The 19,007-nt window shown below is 43.9% G+C and overlaps 1 protein-coding gene across 3 annotated transcripts in view; it reads left to right on the forward strand.

Annotated features, from left to right (window-relative positions):
• Positions 1–19,007, forward strand: part of elmo1 (engulfment and cell motility 1 (ced-12 homolog, C. elegans)) — a 69,488-nt gene that overhangs the window by 33,456 nt on the left and 17,025 nt on the right. For all 3 annotated transcript variants that reach the window (XM_071540747.1, XM_071540748.1, XM_071540749.1), the window contains one exon: positions 9,219–9,355. In XM_071540747.1, coding sequence (XP_071396848.1) covers positions 9,219–9,355 — 137 coding nt within the window. The remainder of the gene's footprint in view (positions 1–9,218; positions 9,356–19,007) is intronic.

The following is a 19,007-nucleotide window of genomic DNA, read 5'->3' on the forward strand; positions in this document are numbered from 1 at the left end:
ACACACACACACACACACACACACACACACACACACACACACACACACACACAAGCTCACAGACGTACACACATTCTTCTCCAACCCCTGAGAAAAGCCACGGTGTGAGATTGAAATGCTGTGATGTGTTTGGACTGGCCCATAAAAAGCCATAGGGATATACTGTTGTAACACACACACACACACACTCACACTCATGGCCAGAGTAAGATGATATGTTTGGACAAGACGTCAGACATTTGGAGTTGAAAGCGTATAGCAACTGATAATGTAATAACTGATGGATAATTTAATAACCTGTGAAAATGTAACAACATCTCCCTTTAAATGGGTTGAAAATATAACAAAACCAAAATGCAATACATTGCTGTATAATGCAGTTACATCACATTATTACACTACCTGGCAACTAACATGATTTTAACTGATGGAATAGTAATATTGACCAATATTGTCTTGCAAGAATGAGAAGACTGTAATATTTCAAGTTATTATGTTATTAGTCATTATTATTATTTAATCATCAGTTAAGAATATGTTACAGGTTTTATAAAATTTCTGTCCCATTTAGATTGAAATTTTTCTTACATGCTGACAAGTCATTGCATCATGAGGCAGTCATTATCAGCTGCTACAGGGCAGAACATGTTGCTGTCAAACTATGAAAAATAGAGAAATAAAGTAAATAATTTGTTGAATCATCAAAGACCAAGAGTAAGATTTCCTAAGAGGACAGTCTTAGGATAAACTTAATCTTCCACATTTATTTTTGAATTACTGGCAGTCCTTAAAGACGTATGTATGGCACTTTATGAAGGAATAGCACACTGAATTATAGTGTATTCAATTTATCGTACATGTTTTAATATATGTTTACATCCTGTCATGCATCATTTTCAACTGGTTCCCTCCCTAAGCAATTACTTCCACTAATGAAGAATGAAACCCTTTCTTGAGAAGATATCAGTGGGCTGAGGATTTATTTCTGGAGCCTAATATTAGTATGCTAACATTAGCATTAGCTGAGCATTAGTTTGGAAACTGATCCCATTTGAAATGACTTGCTAAGTCCCAAGGTTTTAGCTGCTAATCCTCCTGTAAGTCTCCCTCTTTGAATCATGAGAGAAGTGGATGATGGCGAGGGCCGGAAAGGCCAGCGCTGAATTCCAAGTATCCCTCAAGCCGTGACATGTGGATCTGTTTGCCAGTCGGCAGCCACTTCACACAGATGTCAGTTGCAGCCCTGTGTTTAAGGGGAAACTTTCTTCATGGGTTTTCTACTCGGTAGCCTCAGGCATACACCAGCGAAAGGTTTTTAAATTGGAGTGAGCAAATATCAACAACAAACTTGACAGATGGGTGCTTGAGAATCTGAAGTTTGGAGTGTCCTTGGAGGTTTTCAGACGCTCCCTTCTCCTCGTCAGCTCTCACCAGTCCTTGCTGGACTGAAGTGGCGCGGCTGGTGGAGGAAACACAACCCGCTCCATGACAGGAGATGCCCAGTTTCATTTTACTTGCATGTTTTCATACTGTGAGCTTCTTGGATGCAACGCGGCATTGATGTTTCTGCAGTAGCGAGACCGAAGATTCTCTTTGTCAGCTCACACCGGCCTGTCACCACCACTTCCACCAGACTTTTTTTTTTTTAAACTATACACCGTGTTCCCAACAAGCCCAAGCTGTTTTCCCTAAAGGCCTTTAATACTACACCTTGTCGAAGGGAAGTTTAGCTTTGACGTTTCTCACTGTACGCCTTTCACATGTGTTTTACACAAACACAGGCACACACATACCTGCATGCGTGCACACACACATACACACACACACTGCATGACATGTTGAATCCATTTATCTGTGTTTGACTTCTGGAAGTAGGAAAAAGTAGGTTGTTTACATTGTTTTGTTTGTTTTGATAAATGATTCTTTAAATGATGTATACATACATTTATCATTTATGCACATACAGTAGCTATCCGTGTGTGTGTGTGTAGAAGCATGTGTGCATGCGTGCGTACGTATGTACATATGTGCATGCCTACTTGAGAATTCTGTGCTGTTTTGGTATGATAAAATAGTTCTGTTTCTGCGTTTGGGCGAACTCTCACATTTACGACAGATTGTGGTGAGTGTGTTTGTTTGCGTAAGCATGAGTCACACTGTCTGAAGATTTGCCTTCGGAAGTGTCTGGCATGAGGGGCATATTGTCCTCCGTGCTGTAGCCCACATATCTGATATATCTGAGTAAGAGATATGAGCATGAGTTGTATTTAATATTTCTACTAAATATGACATCTGGTAGCACTAACTTGATAGAAAAGTAGCAGTCAGATGCTAATGCACCCTGATGGATTTGAGTAAATAGGAGTTCTCTGAGAGAGCAGATGTACTACTAAGTAGGTTGGATACTTGTCTCAGGCTCTCAGGCCATGTCTCTGACAGATTCACTAGACACACACACACACTGCTCCCCTATCCCTCCCTTTCCCTCTGTCCTCTAATGCGTCTTGACCATTGTTGGGGCTCTGCTTTCTAAAATGGTTTAGTTATGTAATGAGAAGAACCACTGTGGAAATAAGGCTCAGACTTTGCTCTGTTTTCATCCTCATCTACTCTCCCTGCACTTGCATGAACTACTTGCTATATTTTAACTTTAAAATAAATCAATGCTAGGGTAATTCAAAAATACAGTGAACAAATGGTAGCTGATATATTTCTACAAGTGCACTTGTTATGCTTATTTTTGTTCTTGCTGTAGCAGCTGTGATAGAGTTCTGGGTGAATTAGATTGGTGTCATGGGATAAAACAATTGAGATACCTTCTAATGCATTTTTCTCAATTAAAGCAATCCGATTTAGTGAAAAGAGCAGAAAATAGGTTGCTTTTCTTAAATAACTGACATGTTACTAATAGCTTATTTTAACCTGGAATGGGCCCAATAGGCGTGACCAGCGCCTGCACGGTCCTGCTGCGGTGTTGTTTACTGTAGCATGACAAGCACACAGTCAGCTAAGTCATCCAGCCAGCCGCCGTTTGCATCGCCCTCCATACCTGCTGCCTTGGCTTCCTGCACACACGGACAGTGACTGGACCGGAAAGATGGTGCTGACGCTGCTCACTGGAGACACACACACACACACACACATGCACACACGCACACTCCCCTTGTCACAGTTGGACATCAGGGCCTGCTGGTATGGTAATTAGTGTGAGGATGACACCTTTCACTGTGTATTCATCATGTTGCATGGCTGCAAGGTGACTCTGAGGGTTGTTTCTCTTACTTTGTGCTCACACACACACACACACACACACACACACACACACACACACACACACACACAAATACACACATACACACTTGTCTCATCTCGCTGGACCTTGACAGATGTCAGGGTGGCACTCTGCCCACACATCTTTCTCTTTCTTTCTCTCTCTGTCTCTCATACACAGGGACGGACACACACACACACACACAAAAACACACAAAGCTTAGTCACCTCTCTCGTCCCCAGGACTCATCTGTGTGGTGGCCAGTTGAGTAATTAGCTCTTAGTTGACGTCACCGAACCCTCAGAGCCTTCGCATTCAATGGACTCCGATAAGAGCATGACGGGCGACAGCTGTCCCACACACAGTCATGCTTAGATTCACACACACACACACACACACACACACACACACGCACACAGCCACACAATCACTTCGGGGAGCAGACAGTGACCTCTGACCTCAGCCCACCCACACATGTCCTGGGAGATGGATGGATGGATGGAGAGAAAACGGATAAAATGAGGAGAGGAGAACTCCCTGAACCCTGTCGTGCCTCCATCAGGACATGGAGTGGTGTTGGGGAGCGAGGCTTTTCCAACGGTGCTCTAATCTAACTCTTTATAGTTCCGACCATTGACTTGTAACTCAGTATGGACAGGAGGTATCTTACTAGCATTATAGGCGTATAGGCATTATAGGATTATATAGATACATTATAGGTTATAGGTAGGAAACATTGCCACTGTTGTGTGTAAACCTCAGTTCCCCAATTTCTGCATTTTTGTTTGGTTTTACTTGAATTGAATGTCGACATTGCTGGTTTCTATCCTTCAAATTAGTTTATTGACCCTTGGGCTAATTAAACCCATTCAGAACCTTTTGTAAGTTCACAAGAAGCCGGCTAGCCGGCTAGCCGTCTAGTAGTGTGTTCAAGTCCCTGTGACAGCAGGCATCCACCCTGCTGAAGTGTCCTTGAGCCAGGGGATCAATTGAACATTACAAAAAAGGCACAGACATTACTGGGGAAAATTAGCTATTTTTTTTATTTCCCATTCCCTGCCAAATCTGATCTATTTTTCAACATTTGTGGCATATGGTCATAAAATGTTGTCCCTTAACGGCAGAAGACAAAGGCTGCTAAGTCGGCTGTTGGCAGAAGTGCAAGATCTCTGTGGGCATATGGTCCAGCAGAATCTAAACTGGTCATCATGGTGTCCTGTTACCTGGTTTATGGGTGGTACAGACATTTAACATCTGGCTGTGCAGATGGATGAAAAGCATATAAGATAAAGTATACCCACTGCAGTCCATTTTCCATCTGTGTAAATTGTCTGCTCCAAACCAATATGCTTTGCCCGAAAGAGGCATAAAAATAACTGACATTTTCCGACTGTGACGTTTATGGCTGGTTGTGACTTAAACTGAGAGAAAGTCCATATCTACCCTGCTGTTCTGTGCTGTGTCATACGGCTAAAAGTGTGTGTGTGAGTGTGTGTGTGTGTGTGTGTACGTGTTAATGCCCCTGGCCCTGTGACTCATCCATCAAAACGCCTCGGCCTCCTCAGGCAGTTGATGTGTCCAGTCGTCCACCCCATCGCCCGACCGTGTCACACTGGGATCTAACTGCGATGTGATGGAATGCCATTTCTCAGTGGAAGGAAGGAAGGAAGGAAGGAAGGAAGGAAGGAAGGAAGGAAGGAAGGAAGGAAGGAAGGAAGGAAGGAAGGAAGGAAGGAAGGAAGGAAGGAAGGAAGGAAGGAAGGAAGGAAGGAAGGAAGGAAGGAAGGAAGGAAGGAAGGAAGGAAGGAAGGAAGGAAGGAAGGAAGGAAGGAAGGAAGGTTTTACAAGCACGGTTTCCACCAGTTTAGAGACACAGTAGATGGTCAGATAATGTAGCACAGATCAGAATATTGTAGAAGTGCTTAACCAGGTGTTTCTAGCTGTTTCAGGACATGATTCATTTTTTTTTACATATATACGTGTATTTATTTTCACATGATTAAAACATTAGAATTTATATATATAATAGCGATGACAGTAAAAACAACAAGAAGCAGGTGCAGGGAAAGCCTAAAATACTTGGTCACGTGGTTCTCATACCAGATACATGTGACACTTCGTCATTTAAACCAGACATTAGACATACAGGCTTTGACATTTCATTTCACAATCTGTCAATTAATTGAATATGTGATGCATGCACTTGTTTAACATGCATACTGCATCATTTATCAGCATACTGCTAGTCTGAGGTACAGAACAATGATGCCTTGAGCCATTTAAACGGTTACTGTCTAACCACTGGTTTCTGTCTATCTCCTACTGTTACTGTTCTGTATGCAGCGTAGGAAATTAATTCTTTCAACAAGGTGACTTTTTTTCACTCAATTGGAACTATTTTAAGGGCATTTATCAGTGTTAATGGGGCAGTGTCATCATACCCCGAGCCATGTTTAATAAGAGATTAGCTCTCACGCCAGTGTGAAAATTATGGCGCTCTGTTCTACAAAAATGTTATGTAGCATCCTGTTTCGAGGATATTCTTGGCATCCATAATCCTAATTTCAGGAGCAGCTAATGGGAGCATTTTTGCCCTGAGCCCCTGTTGATTTAATACATCTGACTGTACAGGGTTGTCATAGGGTGCAACGAAACGAAAGTTAAGATTCTAGGGATCTGTCACTTTTCTTGCCAATATTTTCAATCATGGATGTAGTTACCACCATGTCACTGTTAAAGACAGAATCTTACACAATAGCCCTTCAGGTGAAAGACATCTTTCAGTATGAACAGAGAACTGTCCCCTTTCAAGCAATCTCTCATTTTCTCCTCTCCTTCTTACTTGAGTCTTGTCCTTTTGCCCCCTTACAGAATGCCTCACTCGAACATAATTCTCACAGTGAAGATGGTAATGGCAGTTTGTGGTGTAGAAAGTGCTCCCTATGGTTCCCCGTTGTCCCATCCATGCATACCCCACAGAGGCCGGGGTCAGGAGGGCTCAGATTAAGGTCATGTTCAGCCTAATGACTTTGAGCCAGAGTAGAGAGGAGCTTGGTGTTTTTTTTTTCAGTCCAGCTGCAAAGCCCTGCCAGACTGACTGGCATCAATCTCCCGATCAGTGGGATGGGAGATATTACTTGTGCAGCAGATGTTTTCATTTCATCATTTTAGCATCAGTGTCAATCAGAATAATTCTGAAGCATTGCTCTGGTAAAAAAAAAGGCCCTTTTAAGGTTACTAAGCCTTAAAGCAATAGTTACCTAATCACAGTAACACAACTTTCCACTCACACAGTGCCATCTCCGTTCATGCAGATAATTTTAAGTGCATTTGTGCAGTGGTGAGAATGATTCAGTCGTGGTATTTCAGCTAGGAATGCTACAAGGAGCTACCAAATAGTGTTGATTTTTTCCCCTCATGTACCATTCATTTATATTATTTTTATTTGTATCTTGCATACAGTCAAACAGTAGATCAGTCTGAAAGGCCTGATACTATAACATTAATTCTAGGCCATACCATGATTTTCTCACAGTTACTAGTATCCCACTCCATACATTCACTCTAGTCTTCTTCATCTCGGGAGTCTGCTTTAAATGAAGCTCAGCTGTGGCCCAGATTGCACCCTCTTTAATTATTTGCTCAGTGTAGGAGAATTATGTTTGTTTGATTAAATATTCAGAGATTCACACTGTAACCATTTGGGAAAGTTATTCTACTTGGCAGTAAGAGTATTAGAATGCGGAACAGTGTTTGTGAGCCTCAACGTGCTCTGGTGTTTTCTGGCCTCATCGTTGTGCTGCTTCAGGTCCTGCTGAGTCCTGCGAGAGGTAATGAAACTCTCTGCGACTCAGCATGCCTCGCAAAGCCTCAGGAAGGAGAAATTTCTGCAGAGCCCCATGAGACTGCTCGCTGTCTGTATCTCTCAAATAAGCCTTGACATGTAATTCCCCTCACCTTGCCACCTCAGGCCTCTGTTGGTCCTATCAATAAACAGCCCAGTTAGCCCAGAGGTCACTCCTAGCTTCAACCCAACCACCCACTCTACCAGTTGGCGAAAAAAGCAATTTGATTGAGGTAAGACGTTTTTTTTTTTGGTATTCACCCTTCCTTCTTTTTTCACCTCTCCCCTGGTTTTTCTGTCTGTCTCTGAGGGCCATGTCCTGTTGACTAAGCAGCCAGTCAGCATCTGTTTTGGCTCACCTCCATTAGTTTCCTGATGGACTGACGGCACCGGTAGCGCAGCTCACCGGATTTCTAGCCCTCTCTTAATCCCCCATCCATCGCTCCAAATCAAGGCTGGGGTCCCAGTGCCCCTGGCCCACGGGTATCATTCATTATGCTGTGAAGTTTCAATTGCCGCCTGACCCCCTCCATCCAATTTCATGGCTGCTTGTGGAGGGCCGGTGCCCCTGCTGCGCCGCTCTGAGACTCTTTAAATGAAGCAAATTTTGGCTCAAGGCTGCCTCTCATCTCACTAAAACAAGAGCGAGAAGAATTTAGTTCAAGTGAATGTCAAGCCCTGTGATTGTACTTCTTGGTTAATATCATTTGGGCGCTCTATCAAGAGCCTCTCAGTTCTTACTTATCTTCTTCCATTTTGCTCTTATTCCAAACTCACACGCAAACACTGGTGATTGAAAAGCTTCAATACATTGCTAATAAAGAAAACACGGCACCTCTGGCTTTGGAAAATGAAAAATATCACCCTAATCCAGTTGGAACAGTGTTGGGTCACGATTTGCCTCCAAGGGCTGCTTTGTTGTTGTTGTTGTTGATGATAAGGTGGTAAATTTTCAATAACTCAAAGGCGTGCACAAACTGTATCTCTGTCTCAGCAGGGAGTTTATGAAGGAACTCGTAACCCTTTAAACGCATCAACTTCCTGCCCCGTCTGTAATGCGCCCCACACACACACACACCCCCAGGCCAGAGTTAGATTATCTCTCATGAACAGCCTGTCACATGTTGTATTCCTCAGTACTCCTCGTCTTCTGTATGTGAAGGACCAATGTAGTTTGAATCTGGATCTCTAGCACGCACAAGCCTGATGATTTAGGCTTTGGAGCTAAAGCCTGGGAATCATTTATCACGATCACAAACCACATTATTCACTTTATCTTAGTGTAATACAGAACCTTTCGGCACTACTATAGTTAGGTAGAACCTACTCTCTGTTGGAATATTATCTTCAGTGGATGGATGGATTTATATTGTAAAATGAAACAGAACACCTATCCAAGTCTTACAGTGAGCCCATGCTGTGTGCCAGGAATTTACCTGATTGAGAACTGTATCTGTGATGTTGTCTAGTTAAGCGATGTGTGTTTGAGGTTGCTGTGTGTGTGGGCTGCTGGTCCCTGTTGCTGTGCATTAGTCAGAGGTGTTCAGGTCCAGGCTAAGGCCCACTTTCCTTCAGGCCCAATTAGATATTTATGAATCCAAGGCAGCCATATGGCACAAGATGCTGAACGGAGGAGAAACATGAAATGTAAATGGTTGGACCTGGGCAAGCCGACTGGGCTCAGGGTCAGACTTTGGGATAAGACTTGTTGAGCTCCGATAAAGAGGGTGCACTGGCCACATGCGTATACATATACACACACACACACACACACACACACACACACACACACATACACACAGACATACACACAAACAAATACACACATACACACACATACATACATACATACATACATACATACATACATACATACATACATACATACATACATACAAACGTATTTTATTTGAATCCCAACCCCCCTGCCCCTCACAAGGCCTGGTGGACTAACATTTAAAAAAATGTTTTGTTCCTAGGAAGGTTAATTGACCCTCCTGATTAAACAAAAATAAAATTTGATGGCTATCATTCACTGGCATTAGCTTTCATCCTAATTTCGCTGCTCCTGTAGGTGACGGTCTGTCTCTCTTGTGTCCACAGCCAGTGAGAACTGCCACGACTTCCACCCCATGTTCTTCACCCACGACCGCTCCTTTGAGGAGTTCTTCTGTATCTGCATCCAGCTCCTCAACAAGACCTGGAAGGAGATGAGGGCCACAAGTGAAGACTTCAACAAGGTATGCTGCGTGCGCGTGTGTGTGTGTGTGTGTGTGTGTGTTGTGTGACTCAAATAAAGTCAGTTTCTTTAGTTGAAATTTCAGTTTTAAACAGACACAAACTTGATAAATTACTCTTGCTTGCAACACAACAAAATTTTGTTCAGAAATAAGATATCCACCATCCTTTCAAAGTAATTGATGGCTGTAATAATAGTAGCTAAACAGAGTCTGTGATTGACAAAATACAATTTTTACAATGGGGCATTTTTGCTATTTTAAGGTGTACTTCAACTTTTCCATGCAGGATCATGGCACATTACGCTTTCTGTCACGCATCATTGACCTTGTACTTCTGTGCTGGACGTTGGCGGGCAGCCGCACAGTCACATAGCTCACTATAATTACAATTATGATAATCATATCTCCAGTTCTGTAAGTTATTAGGATGGCACAGCCTACACACACATGCATATATATGCCAACTCTCCAGGCCTGATTAAGATGCGCAGACATGGAAATGCATTTTTTTCTGTCTGCTCAGATGAGCATGCTCCAGGCATTCCTTTTTCAGGGAGGAGATTGAGAGAGGGAGGGAATTGCATACACATCTCGGGGGGCTTTCTGGATTCTTCATTTTTCTGCATTGTTTTCTTTTTTTTTTCTCCTACTGACATAAAACATTAGCTGCCTCTGTCAGCTGTGCCGCTGATTTAGCTCCCACATCTTCATTTGGAGCTCAGTGGAGGATTAAGATGAAAAAGTTCTTCTAAGATGGCTGATGTTAAGTAGGCTCATTCAGGAGGAGTCTGCGTGCGTTGCCAGACACTGATAGTAACGGAGTGTTTATGACTGATACTGTTGTTGATGTTGTGAATCCAATTGGACTTCAGTTGTAGTAGGCTTTTCCCTGATTTGTCAAGCAAGCAATAATCATTATCTTACTGTGTTAAACACCACACACAGTGACACAAGGTACAAACCGCCCCGTTTCCTCAGTGTTACACAGGCATTTGTTTTAGCCCAATCCTCGAAGAGCACCGTGTTCCTATTTGCTAGCTTTGATCTGGATTTTAAAGGGTGTCTCACATAAGAGGGAGCCATTTCTCACCTCTCTGTTAGCTCTTTGCTCTGCAGGAGCTCTACTCTTAGCAGCCCCATTTGTCATACTATTATTCACATATACATATTGTACGACATGAAGGTGACACTTTAAGTGGGAATAAGTACTAATTCAGCATCTAGCGCCCCCCGTTAATCATTGCCAGGAGTGTGTCCAGGTTAGGTGGAGAGACGGTGAGTGTGCACAAATGAAGTTATACTGGAGTTGCATCATCTTCTGTTATGACGCCGTAAGGTGAGTGATAAAAGACAGTGTGACGTTTCATCAGCCAAACTGATTGATGCTAGCAGCGTTAGAACTTTTTGAGGATAAATTGGATGCTTGCTCTCGACTTGGAGGAAAGACATATATATTGATATGAAAAATGTATTGTTCTTTTGACACCCACTAGAGCATTTTTGATCTAAGAGGCTCTGAATGGAGAATCATAACGTATTGTACCCAAGTTCAGACGCATAAAAAGCGAGTGATCTTCTGTAACGGTTGTTGAATAAATGTTAAATACACCTACAGTCGACTGAAGTCTTCACAAAGAGCCAGCTGTGTTTTCAAATAAGCCAGTAGCTAAAACCTTTGGCAGTGATATAACTTCTCAGCTTGAATGTGTTTTTAATTTTGTGAATTCAGAGCAATAACTAGGAAATACTCAGTCTGTGTCTCTTTGTTTACATGAAGGCTCAGCAGAAGCCGTCAGTGGGAACAGAATGTATGTCAACTCAGATGTCTTATTAATGAATTGAAAGTTTGGGTGACTTGGTGATAGCGGATGACACCAGTAATAATTGGCTTTGGAATGACAAGCACATCTCATGCTTAGCACTAGTTCCGACTACTTGGGGGAGAATTTAACACACACACTCACACACACACACACACACTCACACACACACCTCTCGAGGCCAGGAATCCTATTATCCAATCTCATCCCTCACATCCGTCCCTAGAAGGCGAGAGTCAGTTTCGATTGAGTTGGGATAGATGAGGCTCCTCTCCCCCATCTCATCCCTCCTCATGGTACCTTTGGAGCTGAGCGGTCGGAAATTCAGCAGCCAGCAGCAGCTTGTCAATAGTTAGACTATTTGGTCTCAAGGGCTTCCTATGGGCTAAATACAGCGCTTTCAGCCTCTAACGCAAGCCTCAGTTTGTCAACTTATAAACTGTCAAGACATCAACCCCTCTGATGATATCTGAAGCTGTCATCCTCCACCCCATCATATCCCACACACGCCAAAACATATATCAACAAGAATCTAGATTGTTTATCTGTAACTGAACCAGTCATTGATATTCTTAAGTTCTGCTTATCCCATGAAACAAAAGCCAAACACAATTTATCTCAAGAAGTTTAGATGGTAGAGAGGAGGTAGAAGCCCAAAGTAAACCACACTCGAGCTCTGGTATATGTGCGGGCAAACAACATTAATAACAGTAATAATAACAATAAACTTTATTTATATGGCACTTTTTAAAACCGTTACAAACTGCTTTACAGAGTTATTAAAAGAGATGACAAAGGAAAGCAAGGAATAGCAAAAAAATGAGCACACGAAAAGTAATTACAGACCTAAAAACAAATTTAACATAGGGATAGCAGAGGGAATCAAGAATAAAAGATAGGCTATAGCTCGTAAAATAACAAATAAAACGTAGCAAGAGGAACACAATAGGACATTATACAGAACCTCTTCATAAAAGTACGTTTAGAGGAGTGATTTAAAAGATGATACTGATTTGGCTGTAAGCACTGACTCCCCTGAGTCAGTTATGCAATACTGCCATATACTTACAGTACAATGATGTGATCGTATGTATCGTATGTTTTTATACATGCGTTGTTTAACCATTTCATCATCATTATTGATGAGTGTGATTCATGTTGTTTACACGTGTGTTGGTATCTCACAATACACAGAATTATGTTTAATGCTCTGAGAAAGACTGATAACCAGCATAACTCCGTCATTCCAACTGGTTTATGGAACTTTCTAGCGCAATTAGTTGATTTGTGTTGATCTGTGTTGTAAAAGGCCTCAGTCCAGATATTATCAATATAATTGTCAAAGACTACATATCTGTCATCCTCTCCATATATATTATATTGGTCATGCTAATATTTCTGCAGTAATACACATTATTAAGATTTAGGTGTATTTAGGTGCATTCTGCCTTGCCATCTGTACATCATGAGAGCCACAATGGGAATAAGTTTCTGACTTTAGTGTAGCATCTGCACTCATTTTATTTATCTTTGTTATGTTTTTTAAGTCATATAATGAAATTGTGTTCACTCATATGCCTCTCTTTATTTAAGAAAATGTAATAATTGGCGAAATTATTTTCTTACACAAATATGAAAAAGTCGGTGTGATTCAGCCTGCATCCAGGACACGGATGTATTCCACTCCCAAACTGGCATGTGTACACCCATGTGCATTTGTCCAGATGTGTAAATATGGATGTATATTGTGCTAACATCCGCATGGAGCCATTATATTCTTTATGTACATGTGTGTAGAAATCTAACCCTCTTTTGGATGTGTGGGTGGGTAATTATCTTTGTCAGGGATAATTCTGAGGGCGCCCACTTCAAAACACAGCCAGTGTTCAGCTATATTTCCCTGTAGCTGCTAGCTTCCAGACACTGTGCTATAAGCTTTTGGAGGTGTGGAATACTAAACCACCTTGTCCAGGGTTCATTGATGTTGTGCTGTGGCCTGCGAGTGTGTGTGTGAGCATGGGGTGCATTTCTAAACCACTGATGGCTCTCTCAGCGGCTGGCTCTTCACAGCTGACTGAGCATCCCCCATCCGCCCCATGCGCGCACACACACACACACACACACTCATACACACACCCATACACACAGGCACTTGCATGAATTTATGCTCATATAAGACACAGGCAGGAAGGCATTACCAAAGCTCAACATTGGCACTTAAGCCTACACGCACGCACGCACGCACGCACGCACGCACGCACGCACGCACGCACGCACGCACGCACGCACGCACGCACGCACGCACGCACGCACGCACGCACGCACGCACGCACGCACACACACACACACACACGCACACACACATACACATACACACACACACACACTCACTCACTCCATCCTATAGACATCATACAGTCTGTCTTGCCTGTCAAATGTTTTGAATAGAGTGTTTAGTAAAAGGAGGCATTGAAGAAGAGTGGATATAGAGAACGAGAGTGTATGTATGTGTATGCTGTGTACGTAAAGTGTGTGTATGTGTATAATGGAGGCAGGTCTGATGCTCCCAGGGCACAGCACCGACCGTCAGGCAACCGTTTCCCCTGTTTCCATAGCAACCCCCGTCCAATTACCGCCGCTGCGCTGCACTGCTCTGGCTCCGCTTCGCTAAGATGGAGCCACTTCTCCGCTGCATGTGTGTATGTTTGTGTTCATGTGCGTCAGTGCTTGTGTCTATCAGAAACTGTGTCTTGTACCACTGCCTGCCGTCTCTTCATCCGAACGTCTGTGCTGAGAGCTTCTCCTCCTCCTCCTCCTCCTCCCCTCCAGAAAATAGCCTCCATCTCTCTGCTCAGGCACACACACACACAACATAAAAAAATCCCTCACTGATGTAGCGGCTTGCAGCCACTCACCATACCCCTCCTCCTTCTCCTTCTCCTCCTCTTCTCTCATCCCTCCCTCCCCCTCCGTCTAAACCTCTCTCTCTCTTCACTCTCCTTCTCCCACACACACACACACACACACACATACACACACACACACACCTACCATGTGATCCGCAAGCCGCAGCCCCATTGGCGGCTCTGATCGTGGCGTGTGTCCAATCAGGGCTTAAGCCCGGAGATCAACATAAGCGGAGCAGAGCAGCCTGGCTGATGCTCTTAGAGTCACAGAGGGAGAAAGAGAGAGGTAGGAAGGGAGATAGAGAGAGAGATAGGGAAAAAGAATAGAGGAGGTAGATAGGAGACTTTGTTAGAGAAGGAGGGAGAGTTTGCTGTTCTTTTTAAAAGAGCGGTAAATCCTCTAAAAGAGAGAGTCCAGTAGAAAGACTGAAGGAAGGAGTAGCAAAGAGGAGAGACAAGAGGAGGTGGAAGACGAGCCGTGTTGACAGACGACCCCCCCCCCATATCGTGGCTAACGCTAAAGCTAACCGTCCACAATCAGCTGCACCGTTCTTCCAAGGAGCCATCTGCTACCTCCATCCATCCTTCCATCCCTCCCTGTCTCCCATTGGGCAGTCCAACTCTCCTCTCTGGCAAAAAAACAGGGATTCATCAGTCATTGTGGAGAGCATCACTCGACACTCGCAGCCATGGAGGTGACAATTACATGTAAGTACCAAGAAACTGGCTGAAGTGAGAGAGGGAAGGAAAGAGAGAGAGAGAAAGAGAGAGAGAGAGATACTGGTTTCCAATTAGCATGGATGGATGGAGCGAGGGAAGGTGGTAGTAAAGGAGGGGGAGGAGGGATTGTTTGTGTTGTTGCCTGGCTGCAGAGGAGGAGGGGAGAGTAGGAGAGAGGAGGTGGATGGAGAGAGAGGAAGGAAAAGAGAAGAAAGAGGAAGGAAAAGAGAAGAAAAGGCAGAGAGAGAAGATGGGACAGAGTAGAGTGAAAGAGTAGAAAGAGATAGAGAGAGACAGATGGGGCTGTGCAGACTCTGTGAGGCGTAAGCAGGTTAGACTAGGACCCAGATCACAGCCTTTTCATTAAGACACACACACACACACAGTCACACAAATATAATCTACTAGATTACATTTTCAACCTCTCTCATCTAACACACACACACACACACACACACACAGCTCACACTTCAGGCATTATCTGTATTCCAGTGTACAGTGTGGTGGGGGTTGGGCTTTGTTGTGAATGGGATTACTCCACATCACCAACACCCACCGTTTGTCACCAGAGGAATTCATAGCCACTACTACTGCACTCTACTGCTCCACTCGGCTTTGGATGAGCTTCAACCAGTGTTTTGGCCAGAGGGGTCCGACACGGCGTTAGATTAAGGCCAATCCCAGACTGAAGAGGAACGGCTATGAAATATTGCCAGTGAACATTATTGAAGTCCAGTACCTGGTTTCGTCTGTGTTGCACAGTACACACCACCATTGCATGTGCTTACTGTCATTTTCTGCCTGGCCTTGTACTGTAAAGCTACGTTTTGACTGTGGTTGGAGATACTGTGCCATAACTGGGAGGTTATGGTACAGTACGGTCAACAGCCATTGTGTCCTGTCAAAGCGCCCTTGAGCAGAACTCCAACCTGCTCACTCACTCGAAGTCACTCTGGATAAGCACATCAGCGAAATGCCTGAATTGTAAAACCAAAGGCCTTCTGTTGGCGTTTCATGACATTTCTGCACTGGCCTGGGGTGATGTAGAGTACAGTAGATAATCTGCTTTGTTCAGCCATGTTGAAGAGTGACCTGCCCATGTGGGATTATTCACATGGCAATCCTCAAAGGCCCCAGTGGGACGACGGCTGCCGAGCGACCCTGTCCTCAACCCTCACACACCCCCATCTGCTGCCGGCTGCACCATCACTACACTTGGCCTCTGGTGAATATTTAAGGCCAGCTGATTTGCTATTCAGCGCAGAACGACCATTTCAGTTTAATTTAAGGCTGCGCAGCACAAATCAATTAGGGATGTTTAATGCAAATCAATGCAAATGATTTCTGGCTTTGTCCTTTATTGAAGTAACAGGACAGTGCTACCACTTTGCCAGAAGGTTAACATGCACACATACATGATTAATGAAATGGTTGCCAGCGTGTCCAATCAGAAGCGACGTGACTACAATAATGTGAGTGCAGGTGCCTCCGTTATTGGGCGATACTAATGCCAGGAAGCAGCTTGGGGCAGTTAGTCAAAACGCAGCACACGTTGCCATATGCCAACCACTGTGACTACTGCTGTCGCGCTTTGCATGAAACACTACATCTATGACTGGTATCAGACCACAGTAAACCAGCCCCCTCCCCCACTTCTCTCCTCTTCTCTCCTCTCCTCTCCTCTCCTGCAACGAGACCTGCCGTTTCACATTCCACACAGGTTTTATTTACCTCTCCTACTGTCTCCATCTTCCTGCCCTCTATGCCTCTTTTCCTCCCTCTCTCCTTCAACCCCTCATAGCCCTTTCTTTTTATTTGTCTCTCTCTTTCCTTCTCCCATTCTCATTCTCTCTCAATCTCTCCCATTTTCTCCCATTGTATTTCCCATTCTCTCTCTCTCCCCACTCCCCTCTCTCTCTCTCTCTCTCTCCCCCCCCCCCCCCTCTGTGTCTCTTGACCCCCTCCACCTCTTCTTTCTTCCATCCCTATTGTTAAATTCAGACAGGCTATTTATATCTTTCTGCCTGGCTGCCTCACCTCCCACTCCCTTAACAAGGTTTGCTTTATTGTTCTTGCACGTGTGCGTGTGTGTGTGTGTGTGTGTGTGTGTGTGTGTGTGTGTGTGTGTCTATGTAAGGGCTTGTATGTTTTTATGAGTTTGTTTTTGTTTGTATGCTTTGTTCAAGTGTGTGTGTAGAGGAAGGCAAGAGTGTGAATGCTTTACAACTGCACTGTGTGTCTATGCAGGGGCTTGTATGCTGTTTCTTACTCTTTTTGTCTGTTAGCTTTTTTCCCAAGTGTGTATGTGTGTGTTTGTGTGTATGTGTGTGTGTGTGTGTGTGTGTAGGGCTGCACTGCGCAGCCCAAGGGAGCATCTCTGATCTCAGGCAACGCTGGCCCACTCACACTGAGAATGCCAAAGCTGAGCACACTAATCAGACCGGGGAGATCATCAGCCATTAGCATCAAGCCATCAGAGCTGCATGAGCGGAGATGCAGAGCTAACGTTTTGTTTCGTCGCGCGTCTAGATAATGATACTGTTGTCGCATTTCAGCAACAGCTCACTGGAAATCAGCAGGGGAAGTCAATGGGATGTATACTCAGGTGGATTGGGGGGGAGGGGGGGGTTATGATGTGTGTGTACATGACTGTTTGGGTAGTAGTAGTCCAAAATATGCATAGGCTTCTGTACAGTAGGAGTGCAGCTGTGACCCAGGCTAGCTCCCCAGTCTTGTTGTTGTATCATGCTGCGGTTGCGCAGAGGAAGGTGGACCAAGGAGAAACACCATGACCCACAGACAGGCAAACTGTTGACTAATGGACATGTTTGTCACAGTCAGTCTCCTTGCCTTACAGCACTGAAATTACTCACTTTGCCTACCTGGCCCAAATGGGTGCCGTTTACATTTTTATGGAAACTTTGCCTGACTCCACTGTGCCTGACAGGTCAACCCCAGAAAGGTAATAAAACATATTTTTAGACAGCGTTTCTACCCAACTGTGATGCATTGTGGGTACACTCTGAGATACATATAGTCTTTTGATGAGAGTTATTTCATATAATGAAATAATACCTGTTTTGATGTCCTTGAGTAGAGATTAATCTAAAGCATTTTAGTCATCCCAATGGGATAATTATGCAGAAATTCTCATATTTCATGCAACAGCTGCGCAATATTATTACACACTCATTAATATATTGCTGTACACAAGCCAAGGTCAACGCTTGGCTTTCATCGGCATTTCTTGATAAATTTACAGCAAGTGCCCTTTCCCAGGGGAGTTTGCTCTTAGATCATCCATATGGCCTGTGCTGCATTTCACATGGAGCTGATTGTTGAGAAAGACCTCCTCTGACAGTTTGTCTGGGCGTGCAGCACTGGCCCTCTAAATATGGCAACAACAGCAGCTAGCAGCAACAGCCAGAGCTACGCCTGCATCACTCATGCAGAAGGAAGAATAGGAATGATGGAGGGAGTTCTCCAGGGAGCCAGGCAGGTGTGTTTTGTGTGTCTGTGTGCATGTGTGTGTGTGTGTGTTCATATTTTGTGTGTGTACATGACAGAGGGAATGAGCGTATGTAGAAGTGCGTAGCTCAAGTGAGAACATGTGTGTGTGCCCCTGTCTTGCCTACAATATGTGCTGCTCCCTGCAGTGCAGAAATGCTGTCAAACTGCTCCCTAAGGCATTCACATACAGAGAGAAATAGACTTTTCACTGCACTATGAAATTATATTTGCCCCGTACGACTATATTTTATTGAAACAGTCGAATACAATGCCTGTCATATCCTTACATCCAAACCATTGGGGTAGATATATAATTTAAATTTTAATGGATGGAGGTAGTGCCTCCACATTCAGTTTCTCCTAACAGACTTGGCAAAAAACCATGACAAAGTTGTCAGGAGAGAGGTGAAGATGTGAAGAGATGTGAAGTTAAGAGAGAATTGAACACAAGCTGCTTTCATTGACAAATTGGTAACCTGGCCATTTTGCTGCTTTTCCAATGGTAAGTTTGTTCATGCCACCACCTTTTCACCCTATGAAATTGCCCCCTGACTGTCTCTTGCTTGGTATTTTCATACCCTACATTTGGTCACAAAAGCAATAGAAAGTTGCTACCACAAAAAGCTTTGAGGTAGACCAACTGAGCTTTGACATTATGGAACTATGGAGTGTCAAATCCTAGAGATCATGATACAC

The sequence above is a fragment of the Centroberyx affinis genome, unplaced genomic scaffold (assembly GCF_046629955.1).
Source record: "Centroberyx affinis isolate AG114_WGS23_722 - 3 ecotype Tasmania unplaced genomic scaffold, CSIRO-AGI_Caff_v1 ptg003711l_1, whole genome shotgun sequence".
Classification (NCBI taxonomy): domain Eukaryota; kingdom Metazoa; phylum Chordata; class Actinopteri; order Beryciformes; family Berycidae; genus Centroberyx; species Centroberyx affinis.